We start from the raw sequence: 25,368 nt of genomic DNA, 5'->3' as shown, positions 1-25,368 counted from the left end.
AACCGTGACCACTGCCATACACTTGGTGAACACCCTGGGGGCTGTGGTGAGACCAAAGGGCAGGGCCCTGAACTGATAATGACTGGCTCCCAGCTGGAAGCGAAGGAATCTCCTGGATTGCCTGTCCATTTTTATATGGTAGTACACGTCCTGGAGATCTATGGAGCACATCCAATTCTCCTGACCCAAGAAGGGAAAAATGGACTGCAGTGTCACCATCTAGAACTTTGTCTTTTTACTAACTGGTTTAGCTTGCTGAGATCCAAGACTGGTCTCCAGTCCCCTGTCTTCTTTGGAACTAAAAAGAACCTTGAGTAAGTTATGGATCCAATTTGGTTTGTGGGAACTTCCTGGATGGCTCTTTTTTCTAACAATCTAGGATTGCATGATCCGGAAGACTGGGTGGAACATCTGGAATAGAATGCTTGTCTTTTGAGGGGGGGGACTGAGAAAAGGGAATTTTGTAACCCCTGGATATTATCGACAGTGCCTATGTTTCTCTCGTGATAGATTGCCAGGCTGCTGGGTACAGTGATAGTCTGCCCCCAACTGCCTCCAGAGGTGGACAGCCGGGCCCCCCTTCAGGAGTGCTGGAAGGGCCTAGCAGAGAAAGTATCTCTGTCGCCTGCTGTTGCGGACCCCCTTTGCCACAAGGGCAGTGTCTTCTGTTGTTGTTTCCCCCCTCTGCTCCTGGGGGAAAAATCTCCATGTGTGTCAGGCTAAGATTCCTGGGATTTTCGGAACCACATTTTTCTACTCTTCTGACCTTTAGGATGGGGTCTAGATGGAGAGGAAAAATGGACTCCTACAGCAGAGAGAGTCTTGCCATTCTGTTCACACCTGATAAGAGTCTCTTTTACCTGAGCTCTGAACAAGGATGAGCCATCGAAGGGGGTGTTGGTAAATGAAGACTTAAAAGGTTCCACAAATTGACAAAGACATATCCAGGAGTGTCTGCGTAAAGCTACTCTGGTACCTGCTGCCCTACTCGCTCCATCTGCCGCATAAGAAATGAGCCTCATAGAGGAGTTAACCACGGAGGTCAAGGTCGCAAGCTGGGAAGCTGCCCTGTTCAAAACCCTCTCAGCTGTAGGATCTTGCAGAGTATCTCCTAGTTCCTTCAGGAGATCCCTCTGAAGTTGTGTGAAGTGAGGCAAGTAATTCAGTGACCTGAAAGTAAAGGTCTCGGAAGAAAATATACGCTTCCCATACCTGTCCATTGTACGAGACTCTTTGTTCGGCAGATGGACAGATGAAGTTTCTGCAAATTCCTTCTTGGTGGCTGCTGCCACCACTATGGCATCAACAGGGACCCCTTTGGATAGGAAAGACGTATCTTCTGGAGCTGTAATAAATTTGTTTGGTCTCCTCATAACTGGTTCCATGGTCTCTGGAGTGCTCCATGCCTTTCGACTCACTACAGACAAAACTGGGTCAAAAGGCAGAGACACACAAGAGGTGGAGGGTTGGGAACCAAATGCATCCAGGTAGACAGACTCATCCTCAGAAGGGGCTAGGGACTTCCAGCCACCCGTCTGTCTAAGGATTTCCAAGATGTCTTAAAATGAGACATCCTCAGAGGGGAACAGTGGGGACCTTTCCGACTCATCCAAGTCTGTATCCGAAGTGGTAGACTCAGGGGAGTCTAGATGCTTCCTCTTACACTTCTTCTGAGGGACCTCCTTCCACAATGTTCAGGAGAGGTTTCAGAAGAAGTGGGGTCACCAAGTGGGCATCCTGGGGCACCGGTTCCCTACGCTTGGCAAGAGCAGGGACAAAGGCAGGCACCGAGGGAGAAGGAGCCAATGGAGTCAAGGGTGGAGCAGTCTCAATAGACAGCATGCTCATCACCTCGAAGGTGCCATGGCCCTGAGTCAAAGGAGCCACCAGCTTCGAAGAGCCCAGAGATCTCCTTCGAACCGGGAGCGATGGCTCCAAGGCTGATGTAGGAGCTGAGCTCACGCTGCGCCGAAGGTCCGAGAGGGAGAGCGGGGTCAAACAAGGGTCCGATGCTATTTCCCCCCACAGAGCCGATGAGAGAGCTTCGGTGGACAGATCCCTCGATGGACTGAGACATCGAGGAAATTGGATTGGTCGTTGGAACTGATAAGGGAGAAGAAACCAGAGCCGACGGTTCCACCATCACGACCTCTATGCAATCCGGCTCCGAGCTCAAGAGAGTTGGAGGAGGATTCGATGGAGAAGCTGGGAGAGCCAAAGGAGCCAATTCCTTATGGGCTGGGCTCAAAAGTAATTTAGCAAGTGCCTGTGACTTGAGGAGCCTGTTGACCACTCTCTCCACATCAACATTTTTTTTATATATATTTGTATTATTTGTATATTCTGCTAGAGTACTGACTGTATATTCTACTAGAGTTATCACATGCCATGTAAATGGTCCTCTGTACTACATATAAATGTTAAGAATTGCTTTGTACTGTTTTAATCTAATATTGTATTGTATCATGGAGCTTTTCTCCCCGGGCCTCCGCTGAAAATGGACCTGTGTCCAGTCGGACTTTCCCGGTTAACAAAAATAAAATAAATAAATGATCCGAAAGTCTGGAGGACCGAGAGGAGTGTGAAGAGGACCAGTGACTGCCCACTCCAGGTTGCAGCAGAGGAGATTGTGGAGCGGAGCATACCGGCTCCAAAGAAGGAGACCTTGATCTCTTATGGGTCCGGACTGGCTCCAAGGACACAGATGGAGCTGCCAGAGACTTAGCTTTGTCGGAGTCAATGCTGGGAGCCAAGAGAGCTGAAGGCTTCCATGATTTTTGTCTGTTCCCAACTCGGAACCGATGGCTTAGAGTGTTTCTCAGACACTGAGATGAGGAATCTTGAGGGTTCTTCAGGAGGCCAAGTAAAATAAGCTTATTTTTTCTCTCCTGCAGGACTCTGGAACTGAAAGTGTGACAGATCGAGCAAGAGTCCTGCAGTTGAACAGCCCCTAAACAATAAACGCAACTGATGTGCCCGTCTGTAAGGGACATTTTTTGGCAACATGAGTCACATTTTTTAAACCCAGAGGGTTTTGACTCTTTAGACATAGTAAACACTAGTCAGGAAAAAATTCACAGAGAACACAGAAAACTATCACTAACAGCACACAACAAGTGACAGCAAACAGGCTGACAACAAAAAAGGAAGAACCTTATTATAAATTTTTTTTTTTTTTTTTAAGGGGAAGAAGGAAGAAGGGGGAGAGCCTCTAACTTAAATGGCGACTCCCCCGATGGGAGAGCCTCTAACTTAAACGGCAATCCCACAAAAAGGGTGAGGAAAGAGAAGAAACCTCTAACTTAAACAGGCTCTAAGGGGAAAACAAGGTCTGAAGAGAAAAAACGACATCCAAAAAGCACCACAACAAGCAGAGAAAGGGGTCATTAGACTAATAGGGATGGTACACACTCTAACGAGTCAATATAACCACTAAATTTTAGAAAAAGTAGCGATAAATAGAAAAAAGCACAAAGTACTTAGCCTGAGCCAGTAGTAGCAATCTCGACGCTGCAAGCGGCAAACAAGATCCGGGTAGCTGCCCCTAGGCATCTTGGGATAATGGGTAGCCTTGAGCCAGTAAAAGCTCTCAAACTTTAGTAAATCGGCCGAGTTGAAACCGAGGATCGGCTCCGAACCCAACCAGCAAGAACGAAGGTGAGATGGGACAAGAAATAATAACTAAGTACACTGAAGTAAATCTCTGACACTGCATTCATCTTAGAAAACAATTTATCAGATAGTTGTCTTTCCATCAGTACTCTGACATAGTGAAAATTTCAGACAAAAATAGCAGTAGCAATAGTAGTAAATACTGTACACACCTACTATTCTCCAAAATTATTTTTGACACCTGTAAGGACTGCCTATACTACCTGTGGCAAACAGATCTACTCAGCCCCACCTTCAAGTATGGGCTATGACTTCTTAACTGACAAAGAGGCAGGCTAACTTGTTACTCATGGATAGCATATATTATTTGACAAAACTCAGATCCAAAGGACAGCCTTTTGAGGGGTTATAGCCCATTTATTATTACTAAACTGATGATGACAATGAAACCCACAATGAGAGGAGTAGAGGCCAAAATTAAATCCAATTTTCTGGTAAGGCCATACAGTCAAACAGTTCACCCCTGCATTACCTATGTAAACTCAATGTATTTGTCTTTCTGTAAGCAAATGCATGACTCTGAGTGTGTGTCTGTCTGTGTGTAAGGAAGTTAAACATATCAATGTATAAGAAAAACATTATAAGGAGGACACACTTTTTTTCTCCTGAAAGTTCAGAACTGGTCAGATGACACTTTCTAGAGCAACTACTACTTCAATATTAATGCAAACCTGCAATGCAAAAACCACAAAGCAATAACTCTAGTAAATAAGGACCATAAAAGGCTTTATTAATAACACCGGTGAGAAAACAACCTCTTTAAGCATACTGTTATGGCATATTGTTTTAGAGTGCTTCTGTTTTCCACTTTTACAACTCTCTGATTAACTTGACATTCTAATCACATCTTAGCATCTTCTTTTGTTTTTTAACTGCATTAAACTCTCAGTTAACCGGCACCATGGGGATTGGTAGATGCCAGATAACTGTAGTTTCCAGTTGCTTGAGAGTGGCATGCGGAAGTGTGTGTGAGAGATCGGAGAGAGAGAAAGTGACTAAATGCATGTACGAAAGCAGAAGAGACTGTATGGGTAAGCGATCGGAGTGAGTGACTGGGTGAATGCATGTATGAAAGCAGAAGCGACTGTGTGTGAGAGATCAGAGATGTATAAAAGCTGAAGAGAGTGTGAGTGAGAGATCAGAGAGAGAAAGAGTGAGTGAATGTATGCATGAAAGCAGAAGCGACTGTGTGAGAGATTGCTGGTTGCTTGAGTTCCAGTTAACTGAGAGTTTAATGTACTGATTCTCAGCAATGCTGCTGTTCTGCCACCTTGGTCTTCATCATTTTTCAGCAGTCATGCAGCACAGGATGAAAAATAATGAAATGTCAGCAAGCCATGTGAGTGAAACCATTGCCTACCTTTTCTGCAGTGTGCTTGATTAGTGCTAGTTTGGCTAGAAGTTCAGAGGATGCAGGCCCTTGAACAACCTTCAATATGCCAGAATTTCCAGTGCTGTGCTTCAAAGTGCTGGCATAGGATGGTTTAAAATCTGTAATTAAATTAAGAAAAGGACAATTGCCTTATAAATTAGCCAAGTTAATGCATTCATTATGTAGACAAAGTCTGTAATTTCAGTGAAGATTGTGCTCAAGATTTCCATACTGACAATATTAACAGGTGTAGAGGCCATCTGGCACAGAGCAATGTGTGATGTTTTTAAAGAATGTGGATTTCAACAACAGTGATAAAAGCAAACATGCTGTAACAGAGCAAGGACTACAGAAGTAACTAATGTATTCACTAATTAATGTATTCACTAAGAAGTCTGGCAGCCATACCAAAAGGAGAGACAGACAGTAAAATACACATAAGTAATGCTGATGGTAGAAGGATCAACTACTTTCTAGCTAAGGTGCATTGACTACACCAATGGATTACAATTTAATCCTTCATGCAGAAAGCCTGTACAAGTCTGTCTGCAGCGTGCAACTGTCCTTTCAGTAAAACATGCATTAAAGGCGAGCAATACAGAAATGCTGTATTAAGCTTAAGAGTTAAATGTAATCATTTTTTTGAATGTAAAATCAGTGTGAGTCTGTTGTGGTTGCTTCCAGTAAATCTTGCAGCATGTAAAATGCACCGATAAAATGTGACATGGAAAGCCTTGAAAACTGAAACTGCTACTTACATACACTGACAGTGTTTTCTTTTCCAAGAATTATCTTATAACAACTATAGTCACCCCCACCCACCTACACACATCAGAGTCAAATGAGCACTGAAACAAGTACATTACACATAAAAGCTATACCAAACAGGAAATACAGAACCTAGAACTTAGCTCAAACAGCAAAAGTTAAAAACAGCAGTTGGAATCTGCCTTAAACATCTGGTGGAAATTCTACCTGCTTGGCTACCAAGCGACCCCAGGATGGGTTCTAAGTGATCAAAGGACCGAAGCTTTCATTCAATTACAAGGCACAACATACATCTTCTTACTCTCCATCCATACTTTGTGTGTTAAGAAATCTGCCTCTCTAACATTTGTTACAAGGCAAACCTATTCTTGGCTGCCAAACCCCTCAATCCCTCCACTCCCCTAGTGTCTAATGCCATCCAACCTTTCTCTCTCCCAAGCTCTTTCATATCTCCGATACTAAACTAAGTTTAATCCAAGTGCAATGAATTATGAGACTATTCCCTCTTCTCTGCATATTCCTTGTGTAGGACTTTCATAATAACTTTGCAGTCTACCTCAAAGTCCTCTCCACTTCTACAACTTTCATACTCACCCTGATTAACTTAGTGATCCAAAACTTGTGGCTCTAAATCAACTAAACTTATACTCTAACCATTCAAGCCACACCCTCTCACCACTCCCCACTTCCTCTCTAACCATGCAGTCATCTCTCACTTTCTTTTGCCATAGTTGCTCCTCCCAACAGCTGACCCTCCATCATCCTACTTCTCTTCCTTCAGCAATATATCTTACTAATATTTCTGTCCTTCGACATCTTAAAGCATCCCATCCCAGTTACATAGTTCTCTCCTTCTTTCTCTTCTCTTTTACAAAACATGATACATCTTCCCCTCACTACAACTCTACCTTCCCTTCTCTCTGTCTCTACCACATATCATCATACCCTAATATTAATAACACCTGCCCCTACTCTAACTTTCTGTCCCACTTCCCCCTTAGATACTCTTTCCATATTGCTCCTACTCTACTCAACCATAACACCCATCTTCATAAAATAAAATGGATTCAACTGCCCTCGCTATCTCACACAATAAAGCTCAAATATACCCTTGCATACCTCAGATATTCACTACTAAAACATCCAATACTTAAATTACTCCTCCCAGGTGATATACACCCCAACCCTGGACCTAACACTTCTTCCTCTCTACCCAAACAACCCATCACTACCTCCACTGTACCTGCCCAACCCTCTCCCACATCTCTCCCACCACTATACCTCTCTACTGAGAAATTTTCCTCCATATCTAACAGAAAGTTAACTTTCTATCTCTTAACATTCAAAGTATCCTAAACAAAGTCACTGAACTTCATTTCTGGATATCTTTCCATACCCCCAACATTGTAATCCTCTCTGAAACCTGACTAAAACCACACATATCTGACAGTGAAATTATATCCCCTGGCTACAATATCATCTGCCAAGACAGACTCAAGAAAAAAGTGGTAGTTATAGCAATACTGTAGTCCGAACAACTCTCCCTTTCTCCTCTATCACTCTCTCCACCTAGTTTCCATCCAGCTGAAGTCCTTTTAGCAAACTGCAAACTGAACAACCATAACAAATAGCAATTGTTTCCATCTATATTCCCCCAGGAAACAACATCCCTGCCCTCAAACACCTTCTTTCCTGGATATCACAAACCATCACCTATGAAACTCTTAAAATGGGTGTTATTAACATTGATTGGAATTCGCTAACTCTTCCGCTACCAGCATAAATCTCTTTGGCTTCTCTCAACTAATTACTTCCCCAGTATGTCTGAATAAACACACTAACACCAGCTCTACACTTGACTGGCTCCTCAACTTCAACCCTAACCTTTATCACAACCCAAGGCTCTGCCCAATACCTTACATGACCACCTTCCTACCCATATTCAAAGACACTTCCTACATTCTAATAAATCCCATCAATATAAAAACTGTCAAAAACTCTCTAACTTCGACCTAGATGCCTTCACTCACTTATTATCCTCAATCAACTGGTCCTTCCTCTACAACCTCATCCTTGAGGATGCTGTTGTACAATTCAATACCATATTCCTAACCATCCTAAACTTCCTGGCCCCAGTCTGCACCTTGGATAACCCAAGAAACTAGTTCCCTCATGCACAAAAGAGATAACTCCTGGAAAAGCTGGAAGAAAAACAAATCACCTTCAAGTCTACCATCTTACAGAGAACTCTATAACATAACAAAAAAAAAACAACAAATCAATAATGGTAAAAGAAACTTTTACCTAAAGCCACAACAGAACCCCGACTCTAACCCACAAAAAATATGGAGTACAATAAACAAACTTCTACACCCTGGCAGACCCTCTACTCCCTCTCCCTTCCCCAGTAGCTCTGCCTTTGACACTGCTTCACTTCTTAACTCCTTCTTTATTGACACCATACAGAAACCATTAAACTACATACAGAATCTTATTAAAAGATGCAAATGCCTTCCCCTCTACCTCTCCCTCTCCATTAAACCACCCCTCTATCTCTCCCTCTCCTTCCACCCATAAACCCCCTTTCTCTCTTAAGCCTGTCCCCAGATGGAACTGGAAACTATGCCGAGTTCTACACCAATGCTTTATAGAAACACCTGTATAACTGCATTGAATTGACCATACCTGATAGGACCAAAAAAGCTCTTCAAGGAGGAGAAAACCTGCCTGGTGGACAACTGTCATTAACAGGCTTTCCAATAACAAGAAGAAATTGCTGTCTAAGAGCAACAGGAAGTGGGCCCTAAACTGGAAACACCCCCTCCTCAGCTTAAACAAGCAAATAAGACTTCTTGTAAAGTCCTCTAAAGCAAAATGCGAATCCAAATTAGCTTCCTCCACTAGGGATAACCATAAGGCGTTCTTTAGTTATATCCGTAACCTAAAAGGAAAGTCCCAGATTTGTGCAGAACTGGTAGTTAGTGATACCATATATACTGAGCGTGTGGACATAGCTAACATGTTAGCCAACAGGTTCTGTGAAAACTTTGCTCTCCTGCCCCTGCCACACATACCCCATGACATCCCTACCACATGTCCCCTACCTTGTATCTCTGAACAGCAGGTTGTAAATGCCCTCTCTAAGGCCAAAAACACAGTATACATGGGAAGTGATAACATCCCAGGCTGCATCCTACATGGGCTCCAACATGAATTAGCAAAACCATTGGGTACTCTTTTCAATCATAGTCTAAGCACTGGCTTCATCCAAGCTGAATGGAAAATGTCCATTATTCCCTTGCACAAAGGTGGTGCCTCCAGAGATCCGAGGAACTATAGACCTATTAGCCTGACTAACCTATTCTGCAAGGCCATGGAGTGAATCATCATGGACCTTATCAACAAAGATACAGGTAATCTCCAAACACTTGACCCTACTCAGTTTGGATTTGCAAAGGGACATCATGCCCATTAAACCTGCTGGACTTCTTTGTGACAGTCACCAAGGCCCTGGATGAGAGAAAATCTGTGCATACTGCCTACATAGACTTAGCCAAGGCTTTTGACACTATCCCCCACTCAGGGATCACTGACAAACTCACCCAGCCAGGTATCAACCCTTATATCATTAGGTGGGTCGCTAACTGGCTCACTGATAGAACCCATACAATCACAAATAGGAGAATCCACCTCCAATAGCATATCCATACCCAGTGGTGTTCCACAGGGATCAGTCCTGGGACCTCTACTGTCAGAATGTATTTCTCCAAAGTAAAAGCAAAAATAAAAGGTCTGTGGCTGACAAAGTTGCTGACAACTGCAAACTAGGAGCGGTCATATAATTTCTACATTATATCAACATCCTACAAGAGGGTCTTATGCAAAAAAAATGATTGGAGCCAAAGTCATGACCTGAAACTTAATGCAAACAAATGGATTAAAGTCCCTTTCAGTAAAACTGATGCTCCTGCTAACTACCAGATCAACAGCAACACGCTAAGTACGCACTCAGTGGTGAGAGACCTGGGCAGACAGTTGACAGCTACCTTTGATCACCATGTCTCCGCAGTGATAAGAAGGGCATTCTATACTGCTCATCTCATAAGTAAGGGCACTGCCTCCAGAAAAAAGAAGTTATAACCTTCCTGTACTCTTCCCTCATCAGGTCAATAATTGAGTGCAATGTACCTTTCCAAGCACTTGCAACAATTGGAGAGACCACAAAGGTTCCTCACAAGGAAAATTAAAGGTCTTCAGTATCTGTCCTAAGTGGATCAGCTGAAATCACTGTCACTTTATTCTGTTTCATACAGACTACTCAGAAGTGATCTCTGCCTTGTGTATAAGGCAATCTCTGACCCTGCTTCACTGGAAATGCTGCATATCTGCAAGTCTAATGGCACACGGGTTACTCACTCTAAAGACCTTAACCTGGTATGTGACATTAATAGCACCTGCTGGAGGGACAGATTTGTGTCCCAGAGGTTACCACACCTTTGGAACAGACTCCCACTTCATGTCAGACAGAGCATCTTACTGGCCCTCTTCAAATGCAATCTGGAAGACTGAATGGGTAACTAAATTCAGAACCAAAATAAAAAAAGCACTTCAGGAAGGATGACCAGGATCCACCACTCCAACACTACAACTCAAAGAGCACTTTAACAGTAAATCCAACAGTCAAAAGCACACACTAACGCTTGAGTTCACATTGCATTTTCATCTTATAACAAAACTTTGAGTTGGAGTGTTGGATCCTGGTCATCCTTCCTGAAGTGCTTTTTTATTTTGGTTCTTAACTGTAAATTCACCCCGCGGGTTACACCTGTGTCTCTCATGGACAGGGGCAATAGGTGTTGATTGTAGAAACAAGGGTAGAACTTGGCTAGGCTTGTAAGGTCCCTAGGGCTATTAACCTATGATCCTATGAACCTATAATCCAATGAGCTCAAATTCATGTATTTGTTGACAGGTAAAAAAATCTGGTAACTCAGTTTTGTGTGTGTGTGTGTGTGTGTGTGTGTGTGTGTGTGTGTGTGTGTGTGTGTGTGTGTGTCTCCTTATTTCTAACCAAGATGAATTTAAGTATAAAAACTGACTGGTTTCTTTATTTAATGAGGGATAGAACTAATTTCCTACCCCCGTATATGCTGTAATCAATAAAATTAATCTTTGTTTTGGTTAAGATTTTCTCTGTATTTGGTTTATTTAAACAGAAAGAAATGTATGGCTATTCCTGATCAACACAACACTCCTACAACCCACATGTACATTTCAAATTAAGTGTTTTTGCACTGGCCAATCCCCTCTAGATCATTTTGTACGTATACCTTTAAAAAGCTTTCCATGGGCTTGCACAAGTGTATAAATACTTAGCACGTGCGAGCATGACTGCCATTTTGTAGAAAGCTGTTGAGATTAAGCATTCATGTGTGTGTAGTCTGTCAGTTAATCAATTTGTTTATAGTTTGTACTGCTGCTATCCATGCTGATGTATTTCTATGTAATAAAGCATATAAACGAGCTACCCCACCTGTTTGTCTTAAATTGTAAAGACGAATGACATGGTGTCAGAATGGGATCCAGAATCAAGACCAAGAGGCACTCAGTTAATGTTGGAAGAATATAGAGGAATGGATCATCCCTGCAAGTATAACTCACAAAACAGGTCAGAAATGAATTTCAAGTGCTAAAACTTGCTTAAATGATTACTTGCTCAGAAAATATAAAATAAAGCGCTCAGAATGCTCTAAACAAATATATAGTTAAACAAAATGGCCAAAACTGCCTGTTTCTTGTTATACTGATAAAAATATTCAAAATAGTTACAAAAATTTTTGAAACAATGTCTGAATCACTTAAAATGTATAAAATAAGGTAAACAACTGCATTTTTTGCTATGTGCTACTTTTTCGCATTAATTAAAGCTATGCCAGATATCTAAAGTATACAAAGTGTTTGCAAGTTTGTGCAGTATTATAGTGCAGTTATTTTGCAAAATACAGCCATTTCAAAGCATATTTTGCAAAGTACAGTATTTTGAAGAGTTTACTGTGCATTTGAATGTTATTACAACTACCTGCTCTGTGCGCATGTTCATACATAATTACAACCGCCATATTTGCAGTGTGTTTGAGCATACTTTGTTGGCATGGCTGAAGGATTTCAAAAACCAGTTCCTCTTGCATTTGATAATAATATTGCTGTGAATTGTAGAGTGTTTGAGCAAGAGTACAATATTTTCATACAAGCTGCATTTTCTGACAAAGATGCACATATTCTGCTTAATTTAGCTGGTTAGCCATAGAAAGAGAGCGTTAATTTGTGTATGCACCTGCTGTGTTTGCAGGGGAGGGGAGAAACTGCTACACAGTGGCAACGGATGAATCAAGGGAAGACCCTCAAGTGCTTAAAACATAAATTTAGAGAAACAAGTAACTCCCAAATTAATATTATAGTGGAAACGCACTTATTTTTCATGCATTTACTTTGCATTTTTCACTTGTAAGCATATTTATGTGCTTTTCTGTGAGCTCATATATCTGACAAATCTCTATGACCTTATTCAATGTTAAATCACTGTCTCGAAGCAAAATCTTTCTCAATGCATCATCTTTAATACCACACACAAGCCTATCTTTTATCCACTCATCTCTTAAATCACAAAATCTGCACATTTTTGCCTTGTTTCTCAAGTCAGTTATATATGCTGCAAAAGTTTCACCAGGCTTTTGATCTCTTGTGTAAAATATGTGCCTTTCCATTGTAATATTCATTTGTGGGTTAGACATGTCTCTAAATTGACATTTTAAGCACTCAGGGTCTTCCCAGGTTTCAGCTGGTAGCACAATGTGGTGGTCTTCCCCCTCCCCTGCATACACAGTTGGAGCATACACAAATGAATGCTCCCATCCAATGGCTTCTGAACCAGCTAAATTAAGCAAAATAAATGCTTTTGTGTGTGCATCTTTGTCAGAAAAAGCAGTTTGAATGAAAATATAGTACTCTTGCTCAAACACTCTCCAGTTTTCAGCAACATTATTATCAAATACAAGTGGAGCAGGTCTGTGAAATCCTTCTGTCATGCCAACAAAATGCCCTTGTAATTATGTATAAATACATACCAGGTACTCAAAAAAACTCTTTGAAATGACCATTTTATGCGAAATAACTGTACTGCAACACTGCGCAAACATGCAAACACTTTGCACACCGGGTATCTCGGATAGCTTTAGTTAATACAATAAAGAAACACATAGCAAGAAATATATTTGGCTTTCCCTTTTTGTACACTGTATACAATTTGGAAGTTATTTCAAGCACTTTTTTTGAGTATTTTATCAATATATCATAATTTTGAACATGTTGCTTAATTAGAAAGTTATAGAGAAGGTCAGAAGGAGTTGCATTGTCTCTTTGTGGACTTGGAGAAAGCATATGATAGGGTGCCTAGAGAGGAGTTGTGATATTGTATGAGGCAGTTGGGAGTGGCAGAGAAGTATGTAAGAGTGGTACAGGATATGTACGAGGGTAGTGTGATAGTGGTGAGATCTGCAGATGGAGTGACAGATGCGGTTAAGGTGGAGGTGGGATTATATCAAGGAACATCTCTGAGCCCTTTCTGATTTATAATGGTGATGGACAGGTTGACAGACGAGATCAGACAGGAGGGCCCATGGATTATGATGTTTGCAGATGACATTGTGATCTGTAGTGAGAGCAGGGACTAGGTTGAGGAGACCCTGGAGAGGTGGAAATATGCTCTAGAGAGGCAAGGAATGAAGGTCAGCAGGGCTAAGACAAAATATGTGTGTGTGAATGAGAGGGAGGATAGAGGAATGATGAGGATGCAGGGAGTATAGGTGGTGGAGGTGGATGAGTTTAAATACTTGGGATCAACAGTTCAGAGTAATGGTGAGTGTGGAAGAGAGGTGAAGAAGAGAGTACAGGCAGGGAGGAATTGGTGGAGAAGAGTGTCAGGAGTGATTTGTGACAGACGGGTACCAGTAAGAGTGAAAGGGAAGGTCTACAAGAGGGTAGTGAGACCAGCTATGGTGTATGGGTTGGAGATGGTGGCATTGACAAAAAGGCAGGAGTCAGAGCTGGAAGTGGCAGAGTTAAAGATGTTAAGATTTGCACTGGGTGTGACAAGGATGGACAGGATTAAGAATCAGTATATTAGAGAGTCAGCTCAGGTTGGACGGTTTGGAGACAAAGTCAGAGAGGCGAGATTGGGTTGGTTTGGACATGTGCTGAGGAGGGATGCTGGGTATATTGGGAAAAGGATGCTAAGGATGGAGCTGCCAGGTAAGAGAAAAAGAGGAAGGCCTAAGATAAGGTTTATGGATGTGGTGAGAGAGGACATGCAGGTGGTTGGTGTGACAGAGCAAGAATACAGAGGACAGGAAGAAATGGAAACAGATGATCCACTGTGGCGAACCATAACGGGAACAGCCGAAAGAGAAGAAGAAGAAGAAGAAAGTTATTTTGAATGGTTTTAATACTTTGTTTTATATTCATTGAGTAAAAAATCATTTAAGTGAGTTTTAGTACCTGGATTTGTCTTTCCAACCTGTTTACGAGCCATTTGAGCAGAGATGATCCACTACTGTATATTCCTCCAGCTGTAACTGCCTGCCTCATGGTCTTGAAGAAGAAGTTTTACTCTGGATCCCATTCTAACAATATGTTGCTCGTCTTATGTATATTCAATAAGACGATGAGGCTGGGTGTTCATTTAAGTAGTTTATTACACACAAACATATCAGGATGAAGAACGGTAACATTAAACTTAAACGAATTGACTGACTAGTACACACATGCATGCTTATACTTCAGCTGCTCACTACAAAATGGCATTCTTGCTTGCACATGCTCAGTACTTATACGCATGTGTTCACCGACTGGAATAGCTCTTAAGGAATATACACACTCTGATCTACACAGAGGATGATGGTTACAGCATGCTGGCTGTTTGAGGGAAAGATCAGGAGAGCCACAAGGATAATGCCAAGACCTTCAACATTTAACACATTTGTCTTTAATATTTCAGAGGGCTGATTAACAGAATAAACCTACTTAAAAATGACAACAACTGGTGCCCTGAATGGAGGAGAAAGCCTGAGAAGTGACTTGTAAGTCATTGGCAAGTGGTCAAAGAAGTGACAACTGATGATCAATGCAGGTAAGTGGACAAATGCAAGTCCTGGGATGCTAATCTAGAAGAACCACACTACTATAGGTCAACTATGTTATTAGAAAAAAGAAGCTGAAAATTGCTACTAAATATATCATAAAACTAGACAAAAATAATACTATTACTACTACTACTGTAATCTACAACAAACACAACAAAGCAATCCATAACAATTTTGGACATCTGTCTGAAACCTAATGAAACCTGGATGTAGCTAAAGTCCAGTCCCTGACCAGAACATTTCCCAGCTAAAACTGCAAGAAAATGAATTTCCCACTTCATTCAGACTGTAGTTTCTCTAATCAAAGACATCTCTACAAGTAATATAAAACCTCTCCACCATTCCGACTCTCATGCAACCTAACTCTCTCTTAAACCTGTCTGTACTTACACTATAAAAAATATCTCTTCAAAATAAAACCCACCAGCCTGGCCACAAACAATTTTCCCAGTAGAATACTGAAATTAGCAGCAGAAGCACTATTCTAACCAATATCAATAAAAATAAACACATCTATCCAAGAATGTTATCTCCCTGCCATCTGGAAAAAAAGCTTACATAATATCCCTACGTAATGGCAGACTTTTCACTGACTATTTCAATTATAGGCCCGTTGCCACACTGCCCCAATATCTAAAATTCTGGAAAAATGTATTAATTCACAACTACATAACTATATGGCTACCAACAATCTTCTTTCCTTCCATCACAACATGGTTTTCATCTCAGTACTACCACAGCTTTACTGCAATTTATAAACAAAATTAACAAAAAAAAAAAAATGGAAATGCAGGCAAATGCTATTGTCAAAAGCATATGACACCGTCTCCCACCAAAAACTATCACAAAAACATGTCTCCCTTGCCATCTCCACTACTTCCCTCTACTGGTTTAACATATATTTACCATATACATATCAAGCAGTTATATAGCAACATGGATATTCTTCCTTTTAATCCACTACAGTAGGGCTTCCCAAGAATCCATACTTAAACCACTCTTATTTATCATATTTACAAATAACCTACACACTGCTGCCAAAAACGCTATACTAATACAATACTCAGATGATTCAACACTCATCTGCTCTGCCCACAACCTATAGAAACTTCATGAAATAACTCTAAAATTCTTTTCCTCTACTGAATCATGGCTAGACAGCTCACAGCTTATACCGAATCCTTACAAAACAAAATTGCTACTATTTACCCCCAAAACACTCTCACAAAAGCAATATTCTCCTCAACAGCATCTTATCAGATAACACACAAATAGACCTCGAATCTCATACAAAACTTTTAGGTGTCCTAACTGATGACAATATGAAGTTCAACCTCCACATTCAAGCAGCCGTCAGAAAAAATATTAGAAACTTGGCTTTCTGTATAGAACTAAACCATTTCTCACAGATGGAGTCAAAGGAACAATAGCACAGACATACTTCCTTCCAGCCTTACTTCACCCATTTTCACATACCTTCAAACTATCCAAAAAATAAATCTTTAGCAATATTACAACAAAATTGCTGGATTTGGAGCTAATATCCCTTCAGAAGCCACTACTGTATAGCCATTAAACACTTTAACTAGTCTGGACTGAGCTCTCTTACTAATTTCACTACATTCAGCTCTTAGTAGCTCTCAGTCTAATAAACAATTCAGCTAAATATCCAACTCTAAAATACATTCTCCAACAATATAGCCTAAATACACTCTAAAGACAGAATACTGCTCTCCACAAATGAATCCTATAATAGAGCTGGAGATGTTCTGTACTTCAACTATGCATCCAAAATCTTCCATTCCATTTCTTCTTAAGACAGCTTGAACATTTACAAGCCTTTAAGCTAAATCTAAAACTGTGCCTAGAAACAACATGGCTTTGTCCATATGCATCCCTGGGATAGCATCCCACACAACTATGTTAACACAATCTCCATACCCTCCCACTACCCTGCACACCTCATATTTCCGTCTCTCAACCATTTCTCTTTACTTCTACCTATTCACTAATCTGTATCTTAATACCTGTGCTTAAATATACTATCACCTCCAAAGGAACTCCTCAAACTCTTTTCTTATCTATAGAGTTTTAAATACCTATTCACAAACATTTTATTTCCATTTCCTCCTTCCCACATCATCCATACTAACACCGACTAAATACTATTTTTTTCTGAAAAACTAAAAAAGCTGCTACTGCCCATAAATAGCAAATTAGTTGTATATCTATCTACATATATCTATCCTATAGACACACACACACACACACACACACACACACACACACACACACACACACACACACACACACACACACACACACACACAAAAATTTTATTCATAAAATCGACATATCAGAATGTCAACTTTCACAAGTTCGAGACCATATGGTCGATGGTCTGAACCACTGAATGCTTAGCAGGGCAGGAAGATTGTTTTTACAGAGATCAAGGTACAATGGAAGTTGAGGAATTTAACCTTTTCCTCTCTATAGTGCAATCTCAGAGTTGGTATATATAATTAGCAGCAGGTGTGTGGGGTGCAGGGAGGCTTGCTTTGTGTATCTTCCACTTTAGATATTTCATATCATCGACAAGATGGTCTCAGTCTTGTGAATGTCAAAATTCTGAAAGGTCGATCTTATAAATTAGATCCATATATAGATATTTACATATAGAATACTATTACTATTATATGCCTTTTTCTATTCAGAGTTAGCCTACTTGTACTGAATTTACATTGTCGTGTACTTACCAACACACTATCCAAGAAAAAAAAGTTTCAGAGCACAGAACTTCTGAGGTGAAGGCAACTGTGCCCTGATGTATTATATCTAGTTTTAACTGCATTTCAAAACCTTATCTCTTGTGTTAACTGTGTTCTGTAATTTAGGCCACTGTGTTTGCTCTCCCATTGTAATCTCTGTTTATTATTGTAATGTTTACACAGCTTTTCTCCCTGGGTCTCAGCTGAAAAGTGGCTCTCATACCCAGTCAGAGTACACTGGTAAACAGTAAAATAAATTGTTTGTTGTTGGAGGTTTTTTTTTTTGGAAATATAAAGTGTTAATCAGAATTTATCTACGGTTTATCTCTTGTGGAGGTACTTTTTGGGATGCCCAGTTTTACAACTGATTCTACCTGGCAGCCATGCCAAAAGGAATGCAATGTCAGCAAGCTATGGTGGCATCTTCCCATGCATAATCGACTTTTATCCTTGCTGGAAACTGTGCTTTATATAGGTTCATTGGCAAGTACTAGACTAGCTTCCCTTGCAAGTCATTTTAAGCCTAGCAAAATTCACTTTTAAACATGAGAATCAGACCCTGCACCTTAAACATTGCACCAATGAAGAAGTTAATTTTATGTAGTCTCCACTGCATAATACTAAAAAAGAAGTTATGTACTTACCATAAATGCAGATATTAGAGTGTATTCACTGTTGCAGTCCTAACCAATGGGTTATCTGGCTCCCAGTAGCCCTTTTTCGGCCAGAATACCAAAGGTAAGTAAATATGACATTGGCTGTCGTCGGTTGTAAAGGACGTCAGGACATCTGATACAAAAGGAGGCAGCCAATGTCACTTCCTCAGTCTTCCTAACCATAACAGTCAGGAGTCCCCAGAAAACAAGGCTTATCCAAAAGAAACTTTGGCAAATAAAACCAGATTCAGCCTGTACCGTAGGAAAGGAGAACAGGAAAGGACCAAAAAAGGGGGAAGGAGGGAGGGAAACCAGGACTGCAATAGTGAATACACTCGAACATCTACATTTATGGTAAGTGTACACAACTGTACTATGTTCATCGTGTTTCACTGTTGCAGTCCTAACAATTGGGTTGATTACCAAAACCCAGAGAAAAGGGAGGAGGCACCAACAGAATCAAGAATTGGAGAGAATGCCCTGCAGAACTGCAGTGGCAAACCCTGCCCTGGCTCTAGAAAACAAAGGCAATTTATAATGCTTTGTGAAAGTGTGAACAAAAGACCATGTGGCAGCCTCTAAAATGTCTTTAGTAGGGACACCCCTTAAAAAGGCTGCAGAAGTGGAAGCCGCTCTAGTTGAGTGGGTCCTAACCCACTGAGGAGGAACCTTGCCATGAAAGGAATAACAGAAAGTAACAGAATGTGCAATCCACTTAGAAATGGTTTGCTTAAAAATAGCTTTGCCCTGAGTTCCAGGGGCAAAACTGACCAATAACTGTGCTGATTTCCGAAGGTCTTTAGTCCTGTCCAGGTAAAACCTGAGTTGTCTGTGCACATCAAGAGAATGTAGGATCCTTTCACCTCTATAGAAAGTAGGAAGGTGTATGGACTGATTAAGAGTCAGGCTAGAAACCACCTTAGGCATAAAAGAGGGACTGGTTCTCAGAGACACGATCTGTATGAAAAATAAGAAAAGGCTCCACAGCCATCAAAGCTTGCAGCTCCAAAACCCTCCTTGCTGAAGCTACAGCCAAAAGGAAGGCAGTCTTCCAAGAGAGAAACTTTAAATCTGCAGTGGCAGCTGGCTCAAAAGGAGGAAGAGTGAGTTTCTCTAGAACAAAATTAAGATCCCAGGCTGGAGTAGGTGCCCTTCTGTGAGGTTTTAAGTTGCAAGCACCTCTGAGAAACATTTTCATCAGGGGATGAAAGAAAATGGGTTACTCAAAAGAACAATGAGCAGAAATGGCTGAAGCATGGGTCTTGACAGCGGAAATGAAAGACCACCCTGAAGCAAATCAGCCAAGTATTCCAAGATCAGAGGAAGAGTAGGCTGAGAAGAAGACTTTCTTCTAGCCTGCATCCAATGAGAGAATCTTTCCCATTTGTCAGTGTAGGACTTCCTAGTGCTAGGCCTCCTGAAGTACGTTAACCACCTGCTGGGAAAGGGAAGAAAAAATGAATTGATTCATACAATGAGCCATGCTGCCAAATGGAGAGACTGAAGATAAGGATGTAGAATGTTTCACCCTTACTGAACCAAAAGATCTGGTTTCAGAGGAAGACGCCAAGGAGGAAATTGGGTGAGACTGCGAAGCAGTGGATACCAATGCTGTCTGGGCCAGTCTGGAGCTATGAGAATAGTCTTTGGTCTTTCATCTCTTATCTTCAATAATACTCTGGGAAGAAGAGGAGGGAAGGCATAAACTGACAGAAGCAACCAAGGGAAGGATAGAGCATCCACTCTCCAGGCCTTGCTGTGATGCTGTCTGGTGCAAAAAAGTGGTAGAAGGTGGTTGTCTGGGGAGGAGAAAAGATCCACATCAAGAGTGCCCCAACGTTGAATGATGCTGTAAAAGACTGCTCTGTTCAGCTGCCACTTGTGAGGATCCAGGGTCTGTCTGCTCAACTGGTCTGCCAAAACACTGAGTCTCCCTGGAAGAAACTGAGCTAGGAGATGCAGGCCTAAATGATGCTGCTATGGACCAGAGAATAATGCTCTGTCTGCACAGGGTGTAAGAATGAGTCCTCCCTGTTTGTGGATGTACCACATGACTGTGGTGTTGTCTGTCCTGAAAAGCAGAGTTCCTGGAGAAAGAAGATGCTTGAAAGCTAGTAAGGCTTGCTGAACTACCATCAACTCCTTTAGGTTTATGTGCAGGTGCATCTGCTGGGCGTTCCAATGTGCCTGTAGGCATCTGCCATCCAGGTGAGTTCCCCATGCGTAGTCCAATGCGTCCATGGTAAGAACTTGAATGGCAAGAGATGGGTGAAAAGGCATGCCCTTGTTTTGTAGACAGGCTGTCACCCACCATAGAAACTCTGTCTGCAGACACGGAAGCGGAGGAATTATCATATCCAGGTCCTGTGTGTGTTGATACCAAAGGTTCTTGAGGTACCATTGCAATTTCCTCATATTTAGTCTTGCATATGGAATCATGAGAATACAAGAGGCCATGTATCCCACAGCCTGCAGGTATTTCCTTGCAGAGAGCTGGGACAGGCTTGCCAAATCCTTGAAGTAAACTGAAAGAGTTGCCTGCTTCTCCTGGATGAGATATATCATCTGGGCGGCTGTGTTCAGACTCGCTCCCAGGAATGCTATCTTCTTGGATGGCACCATTTTTGATTTTTCCACATTGAGAGTGTAATGCAGAGAAGAGAGAAAAGTCTTTACAAATTCCAGATCCTTTAACAGCTGTTCTTGAGAATTTGCTTAAATTAGACAGTCGCCCAAGTATGGATACATCTGAATTTTCTTCTGCCTGCAAAAAGCAATGACTGGAGCTAGGCACTTTCTGAAAACTCTGGGAGCAGTAGATAAGCCAAAGGGCAGCGCAGAGAATTGATAATGTTGCTTGCCCACTCTGAAACGAAGGTATTGCCTGCAACTTTCCCAGATAGGGATGTGCAGATAAGGTTCTTTGAGATCCAAGGTTATTAGCCAGGGGTCCTTGTCTACCATTGGTAGCAACTGATCCAGAGTGAGCATTTTGAACTTTGGAATTACCATGAAAGAGTTCAGTATGGATAGATCTAGGATAGGACGCCAGGTGCCTTCTTTTTTTGGAACTACGAAACGTCTGGAATAGAAGCCCTGGCCTACCTGCTGAGCAGGAACTGATTCTATTGCCCCTCAGATGTAACAGAGATAAAATTTGCTTTTCTACTTCTGCCCTTTGGTTTGGAGGAGTGTCCAGAAATCCTTTCGGTACATGAAAGATGTGGAAAGAAAACCTATGACCTAGGGATACAGTTCTGAGTACCTATTTGTCATCCGTGATGGTGGCCCAGACATTTGCAAAAAAGGCCAACCTTCCCCCTAAAGGATTCTCCGGGCAAGCAGGAACAGGCAGAAGTTGGACAGAGTCATTGAGAATGTTTGGATTGAGATGTAGGCTTAGAACTGCCTGCCTTGGAAGTGGAAGCATGCCAATGCTTAGACCTTTGAGAGGTAGCCACCTGCCCCTAGAAGATTTGTAATGTTTAGTCCTAGAGAGGTTCTGTCTGCTGGTATCAGGAAACATCCCAACTCTTAGAATGGTAATTCCTGCTGAAACGAGGAGGTTGAACTTGCAGAAAGTCTTTAACTGTTGGCATTTACTTGGCCTTATCCTCGATCTTTTTGAGCACTTTCTCTGCTTTGCTGCCAAAAAGACTGTCCTTAAGTAAAGGTACATCTAAAAGCTTAGACTTGACAGGCTCTGGAAGGAGCTGCTCCCTGAGCCAAGCATGCCTTCTGAACCCTGCAGGAGGATTCTAAAATGTCAAAACCACAATGTAAAGAATGTCTATTGACAACACTGGCAGAATTCAGCAAATCCTGCATATACTTACTCTCTGCCAAAAGAGGCGCACTTGAATCTTTGACTTAATAGCCACCAAGGTGTGCTGCTGATACTTACGCATATGAAAAAGGCAATTAGTAGACCTAATAGCAAGAGTGGCAGAGGTATAAACTTTTTTACCCCAACTATCTAGGTTCCTAGATTCCCTGTCAAAAGGAACAGGATTCTTGGTAACAGTGGCCTTAACTCCTTTAGGCCCTTGAGAAATAACCTCTGTGTCAGCTAGTGGATGCCTAAAAAGAAACAAATGAGAATCAGGGACTCTATAGTACCTGTCAGGTTTCCTGGGAGCAGGAGGAACTGAATTTGGAGTCAAGGAATTTTCCAGAAAAACCTCATCAACCACTTCCAACACTGGAGGAATAGCCAGAGGCTTATGCTGAGCCAAATCCAAAAACTCCCTGATCCTCTTCTTAGATTGGGAATAATCCTGACTTTCCCATTTAAAATGCTCCCTAAGAGTATTCAAAGTATCACCAAAAGAGAAATCCTCTGGAGGAGAAGCAGAAGGAATGGATTCCTCTGCATCCGAATCCTCAAAAGGAGGAAAAACCTGAGAAACATCCTCTTCATCAGCAAAAATGCTAGAAGTATCAGAACCTGAAAAAGACATAGCTTCAGGAGAGACATCCCTACCCCTTTTTGAAGGAGGAGGTTGTGAACCCCTAATAAGAGTCATAAGGTTTTCAGCCATTTTAACCATCTGAGAATGAGGGGAATGAGAGGAAACTAGAGCCTGTTTCTTCACAGGCGTACGACTGGAAGATTTACCTGAAAGTCTGAATGACTCGGGAGGCCTGGCAACCGCCGAAGTAGTGGCAGAGGTTTCGGTATGAGCTTGCTGTCTGAACGAAGAACAGAGGCCTTGGACACAGGAGCCAGCTTAGTGGCTCCGGATCCAGCTGAAGAGGCAACAGGCGGTAGGTCAGAAGACAAAATGGAAGCCAGAGGCCTGAGGGACTCTGAAATGGTCTCAACCGAGGCCTGCAGTTGAAAATCTGCAGACTGCAGGGGCTGCAAAGGCACCTCATTGGTTATCGCAAAACTGACAACCAACTTAACATCATCTGAAGACTTGACCTTCTGAAGCCTGTTGCGGTCCTTGTCCTTATGCTTCTTAGGGATATCCGAAGCCTGAAGACCAGAGGACGGGGCACCGACAAACTTAGGCCACACTCCAAAATGCTTAGCTGAAAGCTTAGCCAGACGACGAACAGTACGCGGATTAAAGGAAGCACAGAGGTCACAATTAGGAACGTCGTGGTCAAGACCTAAACAAATGATACAATAGGAATGAAAATCTCTATGGGGAATCTGCTTTCCACAGGTAAAACAATTACTGACTTTTTCTGACATTCGTCAAGGCAAGAAACGAGGATCCCCAATGGGGTACTTAGTTGTAGTTGACTTCAACTTTGTAGTTGGAAACCAAAAAGGCAAACTGCTGACCAGCACTCATGCAAAAATGCTTTTGCTTCGAGCTCCGCGGCAAGGAAGACTGAGGAAGAGACGTCGGCTGCCTCCTTTTGTATCGGACGTCCTCACGTCCTTTACAACCAACGACAGCCGTTGTCATGTTTACTTACCTTTGGTATTCTGGCTGATCGAGGGCTACTGGGAGCCGGATAACTCATTGGTTAGGACTGCAAGAGTGAAACATGATGAACATCATTCCATCTGTGTTGTCCATTTTCATTCTTCCTCAACTGATGGGTTCAGATCTGATCCTTGGATCCAACTCAGCCATTGCTAAAGCTTGTGGCAACCAAAAAACTCTTGAACTTCTCCCTTACCCATAATGGACCAACTCTAAGTTCCCCCAGATCTTATTTGCTGATTTCTATCAGAAAGGAAATATTTACTATGTATAGATAAAGGAGGTGTAAAACTACATGCACTCAGTACAGAAAAATACTATATCTGGAGCTCAATATAAAGGACAGTGATGTCCCTTAAAAAACTCATTCTTCCTGAAGTTAACAAATAGAAAGGATGGGGGTTGGTGGGCAGGAAGTTGAGGAAGAATGAAAATGGACAACACAAATCGAATGTTATGGTAAGTACATAACTACTTTATCTGATGCTATCAATTTTCTTTCTATCCCCAACTGATGGGACAGAGACCCCAGGTACCTAAAATCCCAGGTGGACTCTAAGGAAGGATATTCTGATGCACAGTTGAACCACATGATGCTCTGCCTCTGGTGACCAGATCCAATTTATAATGAGTAATGAAGGTATAGGGAGTAGCCTAAGTAGCTGCTGTGCATATGTCGTTCATGGACGCTCTAGACAGGAAAACTAAAGGCAATGCCATAGATCCAGTTAAATAAGCTTGTACCAATTGTGGTAAGGTAACACCCAATATTTTATAAATAAATGAGATAAAATCAGTCAGCCATTTGGCAAAATTACTTTGGCAACTGGTTTACCCAGTTTCAACTCTGCAAAGGAAACAAACATATGTCTTTTGTCCTATGCAGGTAAAAACGTAATTGTCTGTGAACATCCAATAAATGTAATGTATTTGCCTTTGTTAGCAAATTTGGGGAAGAATACTGGCAAATTACTGGATTGATTGATAATGGATTCTGACACCACCTTGGGAAGAAAGGATGCTTTAGTTCGTAATGTAACTCTATCCTTGTGAAAAATCAAGTATGGATGTATTAAAGACAATGCTTGAGTTTCTGAAATACCTCTAGCAGATATAATGGCTACTAAAAAAACTATTTTCCAGGAAAGATATTTAAGATCACATTTAGCTGCTAGTTCAAAGGGGGAATGTATAAGTGCCTGCAGTATCAGATTGAGGTTCCATGGGGGAGTAGGGTCCTTAAAAGGAGGTCTTAAAAGTAAAGTGGCTCACATGAAGGCTGTGCACAACTTATGAGATACAAATGAGGTACACTCGCTGCTAATTAATTTTAATATTTGAGGGACTAGCTTCTTGTTTAAAAGGTAGGGCCAAAAACTCAAGGTTGTTACGTATCGGAGCTGAAAAAGGTTCATCTTGATTCTGATGTGCCCAGTACAAAAATCTTTTCCATTTACTGGAATGGAGTTTACATGTTGAAGGCTTATGGGA

The 25,368-nt window shown here is 41.6% G+C and overlaps 1 protein-coding gene across 3 annotated transcripts in view; it reads right to left on the bottom strand.

Moving 5' to 3' along the window:
• The window catches only part of FBF1 (Fas binding factor 1), a 1,798,645-nt gene that overhangs the window by 64,535 nt on the left and 1,708,742 nt on the right, over positions 1 to 25,368 (bottom strand). For all 3 annotated transcript variants that reach the window (XM_044090504.1, XM_044090506.1, XM_044090505.1), the window contains one exon: positions 5,033 to 5,163. In XM_044090504.1, the coding sequence (XP_043946439.1) occupies positions 5,033 to 5,163 (131 nt within the window). The remainder of the gene's footprint in view (positions 1 to 5,032; positions 5,164 to 25,368) is intronic.

The sequence above is a fragment of the Protopterus annectens genome, chromosome 12.part0, assembly GCF_019279795.1.
Source record: "Protopterus annectens isolate FY-2018-M chromosome 12.part0, PAN1.0, whole genome shotgun sequence".
Classification (NCBI taxonomy): Eukaryota; Metazoa; Chordata; order Ceratodontiformes; family Protopteridae; genus Protopterus; species Protopterus annectens.
Note: the sequence above shows the minus strand (reverse complement) of the source record. Positions and strands in the feature narration are given on the sequence as shown.